The 14771-nt window shown below is 44.6% G+C and overlaps 1 protein-coding gene across 1 annotated transcript; it reads left to right on the forward strand.

Annotated features, from left to right (window-relative positions):
* The first annotated feature begins 4768 nt into the window (after window positions 1-4768).
* Window positions 4769-7410, forward strand: TEX37 (testis expressed 37). Its single transcript, XM_033124343.1, has 3 exons — window positions 4769-4795; window positions 5497-5589; window positions 6994-7410. Exons 1-3 carry the CDS (start codon window positions 4769-4771, stop codon window positions 7408-7410), a joined length of 537 nt encoding a protein of 178 aa, XP_032980234.1.
* Window positions 7411-14771: the final 7361 nt, after the last annotated feature.

Here is a 14771-nt window from a genome sequence, read left to right on the forward strand (position 1 = left end):
TCATCTTTGTACCTCTCTGTCTTACCCCGGCTCCTTCCTAATACTGATTAAATTCTGAAGAGTTTACTTCCAGACCTGCTCTTGGATCTACCCACTCTTCTCTATATCTAAGCTCCATCGCCTCCTACCTGTCCCAGCCACCATCGTCATCCAGTGGCCTTCGAACTCATCTCCCTGTGTCCTCTCTTCCCCTTCACCCAGGCAGCTGTCCACCAGTGATCTTTTCCATGGGTGCATCCTCTCGCACCATCTTTCTGCTTAAGCTCCCCAGTCCTTCCCACTATTCTCAGGGTAAAGTCAACCGAGCCTCCTGTACCCACTAGACAAAGCCCTCACCTCCCTCTCCCGCCTCCTCGGGAGCCACACTTATCCCACCTCATTCTGCCTCTCTTCCACACGAGACCAGTCTCCTTCCGCCCTATGGCAGTCACACAGGCCGAGAATCTCCTTCCTCTTTAGGACTGAGTTAAAATGTCACTACTTGAGGCAAATCCTCCCTGACTAGCCCCCAACACTGATCCAGGTCCCCAAACACTGTATGTCCCCTTCACGGCACTTGTCACAATTGTACTTAAAGACTCACTTGTGTGTTTATATATTTGTCTCCAGTTATACTGTAACTCCATAAAGGCCGAGATTGTCTGTTTTATTCCGTTGCTATGATTGTAGATCTTTGCACAGTACCTGGCATAAAGTAGACACTCAGAACATATGGGTGAATATTGGCATGAAGAATGCCAAATACCTTCGCAGACACATCCATGTGACGTCCTACATTCATTTTAGGTGGATATTCTATCACTGTGTTACAGAGGATCAAACTGACTTCTTCTGAACTTACATGATTTACCCAAGGATCTGAGGACAGTGAAGTCTCAGGATTTGGAGTGAGAACTCCAGAATCAACTTGGTAATATTTTCCTGGGGAAAAAAAGTGCATATATATATATATATATATTTTTTTTTTAAATATATATATTTATATATATATATTTTTTAAAGACTTTATTGGGGAAGGGGAACAGGACTTTATTGGGGAACAGTGTGTACTTCCAGGACTTTTTCCAAGTCAAGTTGTTGTCCTTTCAGTCTTAGTTGTGGAGGGCGTGGCTCAGCTCCAGGTCCAGTTGCCGTTTTTAGTTGCAGGGGGCACAGCCCACTATCCCTTGTGGAGTCGAACTGGCAACCTTGTGGTAGAGAGGACACGCTCCAACCAACTGAGCCATCCGGGAGCTCAGTGGCAGCTCAGCTCAAAGTGTTCAATTTTAGTTGCAGGGGGGGAGCCCACCATCCCTTGTGGGAGTCAAGGAATCAAACTGGCAACCTTGTGGTTGAGAGCCTACTGGCCCATGTGGGAATCGAACTGGCAGCCTTAGGCATTAGGAGCACGGAGCTCCAACCACCTGAGCCAGTGGGTCAGCCCTCTGAAAAATATATTCTTAAGGAACAAAAATCACTTGTTTGGGCCCAGCTGTCCATTCTACAGCCATTCTGTTTTTTTAGCCTGTTCTTTGCCATTTATTTCAGTTTTATTAAATTCACAAGCACTTCTTAATCGCTAGGCTTAAGTGACAGTGCACAAGGGATAACCTGAGTAAGAATGAGTTCTTTGCCATACGGATCCCATAATCTGTTAGGAGAAATAACTTCTGTAGCTCTCCAAACTTGAATTTGTTGAGACTGCTTCAGCTGTAAGTTACATAAACTCAACTAAAACTGGCTTTGGCAAGAAAAGGAATATATTGGGGCTCACATAAACTGCAATGTCTATGCAACCGAGCTTCAGGCATGGTTGTATCCAGGGGTTCAGTGTCTTCATGATGTAGTTACTTTCTGTCTCCATCTACTGGGTCTTCTTTCCTCTGTTGATTTTATTGTTGTCCAGGCTCCTTCCACATGGAACACAGATGGCCTCGGGCAGCTCAAGGCTCCCACGGTTCTTACTGCCCACCATCTCAGAAAGAGAGAGCCTCTTTCCCAGGAGTTGGGGATAATCAATCACTGTGGCCTAGAGGATGGAATATTCTGGAGACAATATGCTCTTTAGAACTGGAGCAGAGTCAGCACCACCCAAATCACATGATTCCCAAAGGAAAAAACATAAGATCCCTACAGTTCTCTAAAAGGGAAGTTGGTATGCCATTCTGGAAAGAAGGGGGAAATCCGAGATTCACAACAGACTGCCTCTCTTGGCCTCGTGTCCTCTCCCACTCCTTTCCTCGTCCCTTCTTGCTCCAAGGTATCCTGTCTTACAGGCTTTGCACTTGCTGATCCCTATGCTAGGATACCCCTCCTCCAGATCTTTGCATGGCTGATTTTCTACGTTTCAGATCTCTGCTCTCACGGCACCTTCTCAGAGAGGGTTTCTCGGGCCTCCTATCTGAAGTGCTGACTCCCACTTTCATTCTCTTACATGCCCTTTCATTGGTTTGCTGGAGGCTCAGTTGCTTATTACTTTGTTTACTGTGTGTTTTGCTCTCACCAGAATGTGAGCTCTGTGCAAGCAGGGAGTTCCATCTATTGTGTTCATTGTTGAATACACAAGATTCAGAACAGTGCCCAACAAAAAATATGTGCTCCATGAAGATCGACTGAATAAATGAAAGGAGTCTGTGAGAGACCAAGAAGACCAAGGAGAGCATCCAGTGAGAGACCAAGGAGAGCTTCATGGAGGAGGTGGACCTTAAATAGAGGGGCCTTTTTAAAAACTGTAAAAATAGACAATACAATTTACTATTTCAACCATTTTTAAGGATACAATTTAGTGACATTGAGTATATTTATAATGTTGTGCGATCATTACCACTCTCCTTTTTCAAAGTTCTTTCATCTTCCCAAACTGAAACTCTATACCCAATAAACAATAACTCCCCGTTCCTCCCTCGCTTTTGTCTCTGACAATCACTACTCTACTTTCTGTCTCTATGAATTAGATAACTCTAGTACCTCATGTAAGTGGAATCGTACAATATTTATTCTTGAGGGCTAGCTTATTTCACTTAGCATGATGTGTTTCACGGTTTATCCATGTTGTGGCAGGTATTAGAATTTCCTTCCTTTTTAAGGCCTAATAATATTCCATTGTATATGGAGGCCACATTTTGTTTATCCATTCACCTGTTGATGGACACTTGTATTGCTTTCACCTTTTGACTATTGTGAATAATGCTGCTATAAACATGGGTGTACAAGTATCTGTTCAAGCCCCTGTTTTCAGTTCTTTTGCGTGTATAGATACTCAAAAGTGGAATTGCAGGATCATATGGTAAATCTATATTTGACTTTTTGAGGAACCACCAAACTGTTTTCTATAGCTGTTGCACCATTTTACAGTCCTACCAGCAATGCTGGTTCCAATTTCAAGGGTTCCAGTTACTCTACATCCTCGCCAACACTTGTTATTTTTCATTTTTGGATTACAGCCATCCTAATGAGTATGAAAAAGGGTGGAATTTTGACAGATGAAAGCGGGATGAGCCAGCTTTTCCCTGGAGGGGTTATGGTATAAGGTAGATTCGGTTACTCACAGTCTGATGTCATAATTCACCTGGGGTTTTGTTTGACTGCGTCCTGTAAATAGACAGAGTCTGTAGAGTATTGGAAAGACCCTGCCTCCCGGGTCCCTTCTGATGCTGGCTCAGGTGCGCTAGGACACCCAATCACAATGACCAGGGACTGTGACCAACACAGCCTGCATCATGTAGGTCAGGGCTCACCTCAAAGACAGGTGTGGCAGTGGGACAGGGGCAGGCCTCTCCATGCAACAGGGGCCCCTGGAGTTAGGAGGGCAGGCGCGTCATCTTCCCCTTGGCAGAAGGAAGCGTAGGTGCTGTTTGCACTGAAGCGGGTCTCCAGTCCCCAGAGAGGTGCTGTCTATGCACAAAAAGGAGCGGACACAGGGGCCAGGTGAGGTCTGGCAACCACCCCATTGGGACACAGTCCACTGAATGGAGTGGGGGCTCAAGGCAGGGTTCCAAGGGAATGAAATGAAGTAACGACCAAGACCCTAGGGGTCCATGAATATAAGATAGGGCGAAGCTCAGGGAGTTCCCTCGTCCCCAGGCAGTAAGGGCTCTCCACAGGACTTTAGGGTTGGGGGACAGGGGCAAGCTTGGAACCACACATGCTATCATTTCCCTGGGAATGCAGACCCTCACAACTGTCTTCACCCCAGATACCCCCAATCTCCACTAGAAAACATTCTGTGCTTCTGAATCAGGGTGCCACTAAGTCCTAGGCTTGACCCTCGCTTCCTCGAGGTAGTTCAGAGCCCCGGTTTGGTGGGACTTGTGTACCGGAGTCCGCTCCTCCTGGCTCTAAGAGCCCATTCTATACACATCTTCAAAACTCTGCATCAGCAACATTATGTTGATAGCTCAGCATGAGCCATGTGGGAGCATTTACACCACAGAAATTGGCAAATGCTGTGAATTGGGGCTTATTTGTCCTCTAAAAATAATTGTTGAACATTTACCAGCACACCACTTGCCTTGCTAGTAGAATCACCTCTACTTAGGAGGCAAATTTGATGTTCTCAACAGCGCTAATTCCTTCCAGTTCCTGGCCCCTTTGTCCCAGGGCTGCTGTCCACCAGCTCGTTTCTCCCTGCTGTCACCACTAACCCCTGGGTGGTCGAGTACCTACAGGATGGGGCTAAAGGGACGGGGAAGTCATGCTTGGTTGGCACAGCTTTGTGGACAGTGGCTGCTTTCCCTGCCTGTGGCAGAAGCAGGCCTAACCAACTTTGTCTGTGCCTAGGTTGTCTCCTATGGCAGGTGTGGTGTACCCCAGACAGGTGAGTGTTGTGGGCTTCTGTCCCCTGTGACCGTCTCAAGATTGGACAGCGAATAGCCCCAGGGGTGGGCCAGGCTCTTAGGCTCTTTGGGTCTCCCTCTGGTTATCATTTTGGAATGGTTTTCCTTTCTTTTTTAAACAGGTAGAGGAAAGCTAAGGGTTTACCATTTTCTGGAGGTTCATTTATTTATTCAGCATGCATTTATTAGACCCCTTCGGTGTGTCAGACACTGTGCTGGGCTTTGAGGCTGCAGAGATGCCTAAGGTTAGATCCTAATCTAGTGTATTTCATTAAATCAATTATAATACACCACGTTAAGTGCAGTAGTGCAGGATGTTAAAGGTGCTTTAAATGCAGAGGAGAAAGAGTTTAGCTCCTGGGAGGTGGAGAATAAAAGGGTGGGAGAGATGTTTTGGCAGGGAGATTTAATCTGGGTCTGGGAGGACATGTAGGAGTTGGCCAGTCAGCGAAGAGTGCAACTAGCATTTCCAGCAGGAGATTAGAGCATGTGCCAAGTACGTGTGAAGAGAGGAAAGAAGTGAGGCTGGAGTACAGAGGGCATGGAGGGGAGCCCAGGGGTGAGGTGGGAAAGGCCAGTAGAAGCCAGATCATGAAGGACTACGACTGTCAGGCCACTAATGCCTCTATATGGAGGTACACACAACGGGATCTCTTGCTTTGTATTCGCCCTTATCCTCCAGGCCCCTGTGGATTTAGACATATATCAAAGCACCTATATGGTCAACTATAAACCCTTTGGGAAGCACAAGTATTCCAGGGTCACACCGCAAGAGGTAAGAAGTTGCTCAGTCTTGTCTTCCAGTCACCTGCTCACTGAAATCATCTTTATTTCATTTTTATTATAAGTGTGGACATTGGAGACACTTATTTAGAATAATACCCGAGGCCAAGAGATCTAAGAGGTCTTTTATGTGTATGTGTCTATATGTATTTTAAAATGTACATCAAATATATGTCATGCCTACAGAAGAGTGTAAATAATATACACTTACGGTTTAAACAGCATTGATAGCAAATTGTTTAGACTTGCCTTTTACGCACTTTATTATCTATTGAATCATATTATTTGTATTCTTCTGTGACTTTTACTTTTTGCTCAACATTATGACATATTCTTCATTTTCTGCTGTAGAGTATTACACTGCATGAATATGCCACCATTTATTTGTCCTTTCTCCTGTTGGTCGACATTTGGGTTAATTACTTTTTTGTGACGCTCCCGCGGCCAAATGCTACAGTGAACATCCTCACATGCACAAGTTCACCCATCGCAGAAGTGGAATGAGGGACTTGTTATAGGGCACATCACTGTTTTCCAGAACAGTAGCTCTCTAATCTTGCCATTACTTACTATTATCAGACATTTAAAATGTTTGCCAATTTGGTGGGTTTGAAACAACATTTTCCTGTCGTAATTCTCATTTCACTGACTATTAATGAGGTTCAGCATCTTCTCACTTGTTTATGAATATTTATTATTCTGTGAAACATCTTTCCATGTCTTTTGTCCAGTTTTCTAGTGAAGTGCTTGTCTTTTTCTTATTCATTTGTAGGAGTCCTTTAAATTCTGGCATCTTTCATTTGTCAGTTATATATGTGGCAAAACTCTTCTCCAGTTGGTAGTTTGTTTTTTCATTCTTCCAGTGAATAGAAATTCTTATTTTAATATAACCAGACGTATCAGTCTTTTCATGTATCGTTTAGTCATTTTAAGTCTTGTTTAAGAATTCTTTTCCTATCTTCAGGTAGCTTCACAAAAAATAATAATAAGATCTACACAAACAAAGGTGGAACAATTTCTGAGATTCGTTTAGTGGAAGCGAAGCGCAGACTGGAATTATAATATGAGTCATTTATGTGCAAACCAGGGCCATATATATACATATATATTTATATGTACAGAAAATATTGCTAAAAAGATACAAAAACCTCTGATGATAGTGGTGGCCTCTGGATTTGGGAACCAAGACAGGAGAAGGGTGGGAAGGACAATTTTCACTATTAACCCTTTTGTATTATTTCAGTATTTCCTTCTGTTGTGTATATTTTCATTCAGAAACCAATTTACAATTTTTTTAAAATAAAGAAAAGTGTGCTCTGTTTGGGATACTTCCAAGGAAGCTGCATTGCTTTCCATGTCTCTCAGCCCTCCATCTGTCTATGATTTGTTCCCACAGCAAGTGAAGCTAGAGAAACAACTCCGGGAAAAAGAGTTTTATAGGCCCATCCCCAACCCCAACCCCAAGCTAGAGGATGGATACCCCACCTTCAAAAGACCCCACATGACTGCCAAAGACCTGGGGAACCCCGGTTTCTTCCCATCACTGGACCGTGTGACCACAGCAGAGGACGAACACAGCAGGTTCACCAGCATCTGCCCGTCCGTGTACCCAGTTCTGTACGTGCCCCAGGGCGGTCGGCACCGGGCCCACCAGAGTGTCCACTTCCCTTGCCTCCTGGAGCCCGAGCGCCAACCTGCTGCAGAAGAGGGCAAAGGTTACTTTCTGTTGCCTGGTTGCCTCTGTCCTTATCACTATACAGTCAGGGTCCCTATCTTGAACCGATGGGGACCCCTGATGCCATTTTACCAGTAGGAAGGGTGAAAACATCTTCCATGGTCACTATGGAAATCCCTCCCCCTCACAAGGAAACCCCTACTCTGGCCTTGGATCACAGACAGGAGACTAAAAATAAAACCCTGGAAAGATGATCCAGCAGCACTGGGCTGTACTTGTACTTTACTCCCTGGCCTACCCTGGGACACAGCATCCCCACTGCAGAAGGAGGGAGGGAGGAAGGGAAAGAAGGAAAACTGGTCTGTAGGGAGGCCTGGAATTGGTGTGATGCTGCATTATAATTCAGAGTCCCGCTATAAATATTCTTGCTGTTTTAGGCCTTTGCTTACAAAATGGGGAAAAAGTATGTTTCTCATAGTCCTCGGAATGTTAGGTGTGATTGTAAAACTCAAAATGCTGATTCGATAGCTTTTCCCCTCAAGACTCATATTTCAGTTTCTTCACCTCTCCTACCCTTGTAGCAAGCAATAGTAACCATTTAGAAGCCATTGTTTTATACTTTTCTTCTTGTTCCTTGGAACTTTTGTAAATATATACATGTATGAGTCAGTTAAGAAGTAGGCTAAGTTGCTGTAATGATGAGAACCAAAATATAGTGGCTTGGACAATATGAGGTAGGTAGACAGGAAGGTGGGGCATGTTTGCTGTGGCTTCCGTCTCTGGCTCCAAGGTGGCTGCTATGGACTAAATTGTGCCTCCTACCCATGTTCATATGTTGAAACCCTAACCCCCAATGTGACTGTATTTGGAAATAGGGCTTTTACGGGGTAATTAAAGTTAAATGAAGTCATAAGGGTGGGACCCTAATCCTATAGGATTGGTGGCCTTTAAAAAGAGGAAATTTACTTTAAAATGCTCTAGCAAAATAAATAGTGTTAGTAAAACAGGGGATAGGTGAAACAATACCAGTGACAAAATAAAAGTTGTAGCTGGGTGACGGGTACATGGAAGTTCATTATCTTATTCTCTACTTTTGCGTTTGAAATGTTCCACAATAAAATGTTAAAACAGGAAGAAAGAGAGGGAGGGAGAGAGAAAGACGTGGAACAAAGGAAAAGAAAGGAGGGCAAAAGAAAGATGTACCCCTTTAGACTAATACGAGCCATTTATAAGTGTCTCTAATTAATAACGTCCTTGTCGTCCTTGCCATGCTCGTTAAGAAAAAGAAAGAAAATAAAGGAAAACTAAGAAAGGAAGGAAGGAAGGGAGGAAGGAAGATGAGGAAGGAGGGAGAAAGAAAGGGAGAGAGAAAGGGAAACAAGTCTATTAGTTTGATAGTACAGTCTTTTTTGATTCCTAGTAAGGTTGAATAATTTTGCAAATGATCTTTATCTCTTCATCAGGTGGAAGTGTATTTCAGTGTATTCCCTTTTCCCTTACCTGTTACAATCTTTAGTGAATCTGTTCTATCCATAATTCCTTCTAGGGTGTCTGTAATAGAAAATGTGAACAAAAGTTCACTCTCTCTCACTAAAGAACACTTTTTCAGTGTTGAGTCATGTAGATCAGTTGACAGTTTTAACACAGTTATTTCCACAAAATGATTCAGTTGAGGTGAAAACATTAATAACAATAACTACTCTTTATTGATCACTTATTATATACCAGGCTCTGTGTTGCATACATAACAATCATTATTTCATTCTCACTTATAGTTGAAAAAACAGAAGTTCAGGGAGGTTAAGTGCCCAGCCCAAGGTCACACATGGCAAAGCCAGAATTTAAATCCCAGATTTATCTGATTCCAACCCCGAAGTTTCAGTCATTTTTGGAATGTTGTACAAGGCCAGACAATTAAATTCGAGAACACATCCTAGAAAAAGTGCTACATACCTCATTGCTGAATATCACTATGGTCACCTTCAAAGTACTTCCCTAGGGAAGCTATGCACCAATGCCAGCACCTAGTCCAGCCTTCAAAGCAATTTTGGAACTCTTTTTCTGGAATGGTCATCAGAGCTGTCGTCATAGTACCCCTGATGTCCTGAATGTCATCAAAATGTCTTCCTTTCAATATTTCCTTTATCTTCGCGTAAAGAAAGAAGTCATTGGGGGCCAGATCAGGTGAGTAGGGAGGGTGTTCCAATACAGTTATTTGTTTACTGGCTAAAAACTCCCTCACAGACAGTGCCATGTGAGCTGGTGCTTTGTCCTGATGCAAGAGCCATGAATTGTTGGTAAAAAGTTCAGATCGTCTAACTTTTTCACGCAGTCTTTTCAGCACTTCCAAATAGTAAACTTAGTTAACTGTTTGTCCAGTTGGTACAAATTCATAAAGAATAATCCCTCTGATATCAGAAAAAGTTAGCAACATCATTGCAACAAGTTCTTGAACTTAATTGTCAGACCTCGTATGTCATTTTTATTCTAAATAAATGATGGGAAGTCCTTTAATGCAATAGTTGTGTTGCCCTCTAATGTCCAAGTTTCATTGATTAACCATTCATTGGTGTGAACAACGGCCTAGACCAAGAAGATGGGCTGGATTCAGAGCTCTCCTTCAGGCGACCTTAATCCAAGTTGCTCAGGGGTATATACAGCCTTCATCATAGACTTACAAGGGGTATGACTGGCTGTGCTTAAGATATAAAATAGATCATTGAGACATGCCACGGGAGTGGTATGACCTATAACCTGGGTCCCTTGGAGCAGGAGAGGACAGCGACAGAGGAGCCCTGGGAGAGATCCACTCAAGAAGGAAGGATGAGTTGAAACCCCAGCATACTGCATTTGAGGCGCTTGCTCTTCCTTCCAACCGAAGTGCCTGGAGAATGATAAACTGGGCTATGTCTGGGCAAGAGCCACTGAAGTCCTGAGATTCTGCCTCAGAAATCTCTGTCTGACTTGACCTTCCGTCCAGACCCCACTGCCCCAGGCTTCCTCTGTTGGCACCCAGAAGCGCCCCCTGGTGTTCCTCCCATGTTACGGTAGGTAAATCAGAACAAGCGTCTGGTTCTTTCTCATCTCCCTGCATAACATCCGTTTGGGGCCCTTCACTTTGCACCCCACCTCCCTGCCTTCCTTGCATGCCTACTCAACAGTCCCAGCTCTATGCCTTTGTACTTGCTGCATCTGTCTGCTACAAAGCCCCTTGTTCTGCTTTCTCCCAGCGAAATCATTACCTCTTTGGAAATGCCCACCTTGATGAACTGTCCGTAACAGTTTGCTATTCCTGTGTGTCCCCACAGCTCTTCATTCCTACACCTCTTAGAGGGATGCTGTGAGGATTACAGGAGTGAACACTTCGAGCCTGGCAAATAGTGAGGGCTCAATAGTTGTTAAATCTGTCTTATTTTAATTTTTATTATCTTTAGAATTATTAGTTTCATTTGTCTCAGAGAGTGTTTTGTTTATCTTTGCTGCTCCTGGAAGCTGGCATATAGCAGGTGTTGAAAAAAACTACTGAAGGAATGAATGGGGGTGAGAGGAAGAAAGGGCTTTCCAAGAGGAGGCAAAGGGATGAGGGGGCCCCAGGCGTGACCTCCGGACATTTTCTGTCGCAGCTCTCCAGGCTCTTACCTCTAGCAGTTTCAGGCTCCCACCATGGCTGTGTGTCCACCTTTAGCCAAGGCAGCCCTCAGTAGCTGGCAATGTCAGGTGAGGGTACCTGGGGAGACATCCCTGATTTGGGGTTCAGAAGTCCAGAACTTTGACCACTGAATTCTACTCTCTACCAATTGGAGTCTTCTTTGGGAAGACAGCAGCATGGTGGGAACTCCAAATTGGGTTTGGGCCCCCCCCCCCCCCCCCCCCCCCCGCTCCAGTGCCTTCCTGGTCCCAACTCTGGCCTGGTCTAATAACTGTTTAATCAATAGATCCAGGAGAAGGCTGCTTTGGTCAACATACATTTTAATATTCTCAAAAGAAGACTCTTAGCTCCTCACTCAGTTTAGTCCTCGGGCAGAACATGGCTCGATGCCAGCAGGCACCCCCATTGTCTTTATTTCTCTTGCATTTTTTACAGGCCCCTGAGGTCCCTCAACATAAAGGTGAGAACATGGAATTTGGAGCAGGTGCTGTGGAGGTGAACTCACAGTACCACCAGGATGTGCCAGCACCGGTGTCAGGCATAGCACCTACGGACATTATCTTACTAAATACCCATCATAACCATTGAGTTAATACAGCTGTCACCCCCACTTTATAGCTGAGGAAACCGAAGGCTCAGGTGATTTGGCGAAATGTCAGAGAATTTGAAGCTTGGCTTCTGTGAAATCTCACTTCCATGAAAACCTTCAGTTTTCTCATCTGTAAAATGAAGATAATTACACCCATTTCACAATGTACAGATCCGAATGTAAACAAATACATTTAAAAAGGTTAAGGTTAATAAAGTGTTCTTTTCAATTATTAACATAATAGAGAAGGAACTGACACCGGTTTTGCTGCACTAGCTTGTAGATTGGCCACAGCCAACAACACTGTGTTCCCCCGCCCATTGAAGGGATGCTTTTGTCATTCCATGGCCTGGGGAGGGGCCCGAATGAGGAGGCTGCAGAAACCGGACTGGGAGGCTCCGAGATAATGCTGCCAGCCCTTACATGTGTATATTCTTCAGAGTTTACAAAACACAGTCACAGATGGTATCTCCCTTAATTCTCATTTCATCTCCCTGACATAGGAGTTCTTACCCCCATTTCACAGAGGGGATAAGTAACCAAGGCTGAGTGAGGATGCAGACCCCAGGCTTGTACTGCGATGTGCCCTCTTCTGGACCAAGTAGCCACCCCTCCCGTCCCCAGTGGATCACTAACTCTGAACGAGTGTCTAGCAGGGGATCAGGACAGCACCTTTTAAAATGCTGATTCCTCGGTTCCATCAGGTCTGGATGGAGAATGCCAAGGTCCGGAGCAAACTCCAGGCTTCTGCATTTGATCCAGTTCACCTGGAGGGCGGTGCTCTGGATCACACTTGAGAAGCAGCAGAAGATGATGCAGCATTCCTAGAAGTCTTGAGCACACAGCAGTGAATCTCTGCCGGAGATAAACTCATAACTGGGGAGAGTGGGTGGAGGGGTGGGTGTGGGGGGAACAGAGCATACACGGAAGTATCTCAAGAATGTTTTGGCCAAGCAACAAGCCAGAATGTGCACATTGATTTCCAAACAATAAAAAATACACACACACACACAAATATATGTATATTCCACTTTTATGAAGTACCTAGAGTAGTGAAACCCATAGAGACAGGAAGTAGAATAGTGATTGCCCAGGGCTGGAAGGACCAGGGAACAGGATGATGAAAAAAGTTCTGGAAATGGATGGTGGGGATGGTTGCACAACAATCTGAATGTACTTAATGACTGAACTGTAAACTTAAAAACGGTTGAAATAGTACATTTTATGTTATGTGTATATCTTATCATAATTATATTTATACAATCACATACAAAAGGGAAGCATCTCAAAGTATGACATAAGACCTGGAACATATAAGTTTAAAAATTATTACATTGCATACATAATAATAAAAATTTCTGCAAAAGGATGACATAACCTGATTGCTATTTTTAAAGAAAGCTTTTGGCCTGGTTACAAAAAGACTAAGGCGCGAAAGTCAAAGCAGAGAAGTGGGTTAGGATAATGTAGGCGGGAGTAGGTGGTGACATGGACCAGAGTGGCACTTGTGGAAGTGGAGGCTGTGAGAAGTGGTTGGCTTTGGGGTGCATGTAAAGGGTACAGCCAATGGGATCACCAACAGATTGGCTGGGGACATGTGACAGAAAGACCCGAGACGGCAATGAGGGCTTGTGCAAACTGGACGGTAAGCTGCTTTTCATTTAAGTGGAGAGGATGACAGTCAAAATGGGTTTTGAGGGAAGATCAGTTTGGTTTTGGAAATGTTAAGTTTGAAACACCGCTGGGACATCTAAGTGCAGATTTGAGAAAGCAGTTGGCTACACAAGGGAGAGGTCAGGAGAGAGGTCAGGCTGACTGGAGATAGAAATTTCGCAGTTAACAGCCTCTAGATGGTATTAAATACCAGAAGACCTGACCCCATTGCCAAGGTGTGGAAGTGGTTCAAAGACTGCCATCTAGGGCAGGTCAAGGCTGAGAAGTCAGGGAGACAGAGGAGCTTTGAGTTATAAGGAAAACCAGGAAAGTGTGGTGTCCTGAAAACCAGCTGAAGAGAGGTGCTAGGGAGCCGTGAGTGGATCACCAGCGTCAGCTGTTGCTGCTGGGCCAGGAAGCATAAGGACTGAGGACCTACCACTGCATACAGCAACAAGGTTAAAGTGACCTGGCAAGGAGCCAGTGGGTAAGTGGGGGAGGGGAGAGGGTGTCAAGAGAGAATGAGACAGAAGAAAAGGAAGCACTGAGTATAGATGATTGTTTAGTAGCTTTGCAGAAAAGGGGGTGCAGGAAAATAGGCAAGGATGTAGAAAGTTCACAGGAAAAGAAATACACGTGGCTTTTAAACATATGGAAAGAGGCTGAACCTTATAATCCAATAAATGTGCATGTAAACCACAAAGAGATGTCATTTTACGCTGACTGACCGAATTGGGGGAGACTAGAAAATTGGTACTATACCATTGGGAGGGCAGAGAAGCCAACTCATATCCACTGGGGTGAGCACTTTATTAGCAAAGCTTTTCTGGTCAGTAAAAATGAGGTTACGCTTTAGCCCGGTCACTGTATTCCTAAGACCTTGTCGCAGAGGATAGACTCACACAGGTCCTCAACGTCTGTGCACAGGCCTATTCACAGCATTAGTATAATTGGTAATAGCAAATCCTGGGAGAAAGCCAAGTGCCCCTGACGGTGCAGCCTAAATGGAGCACAGACTACTGTAGGTACAGACGCAGCCTCATCGTATGGACTAGTAAACAGAGGAAGCAAGTGTGTATCATCTCTTCTCATGTGTTACAAGAGGGGATACCCACACACATGCCTGTGCAGGTCTGGGAGATTTGTGGGAGCAACTGGAAACGGGGGTGACCCTGGGAGGGAAGACTGAGGTTCAAAGGTGGGAAACATCGTATTTCATATCCTTTGTACTGTTTGAAATTTTAGCCACAAACATGTAATGTTAAGAATTATATTTAAAACGAAAACTTATATAGTGCGGTCATGTGTAGAGTTAGAGTGGCCTTTCGGGTCGTCTAGGCCGGTGGTTCCCACCCCCTAGTCCGTGGCTGGGCTGCCTCAGAAGCGGCTGGTGGCATGTTAAGACACAGAACCATGTGCAGAGACCCCATCTGGTGCCTGGGGTGGGGATCTGAACTCCAGCTCCTCAGGCCCTTCTGAAACCACGGACAGGACATGCAGCGGGCTCTGTGATGTACAATTCCCTGCAGAGACTAGGGGCCTCCCAAGTGTCCGCTGTTTTCCCTACAATGAACAGCCAGGAAAGAAGATCTCAGGGAGCTTCCCTGC

Source organism: Rhinolophus ferrumequinum, chromosome 13, assembly GCF_004115265.2.
Source record: "Rhinolophus ferrumequinum isolate MPI-CBG mRhiFer1 chromosome 13, mRhiFer1_v1.p, whole genome shotgun sequence".
NCBI classification, from domain to species: Eukaryota; Metazoa; Chordata; class Mammalia; order Chiroptera; family Rhinolophidae; genus Rhinolophus; species Rhinolophus ferrumequinum.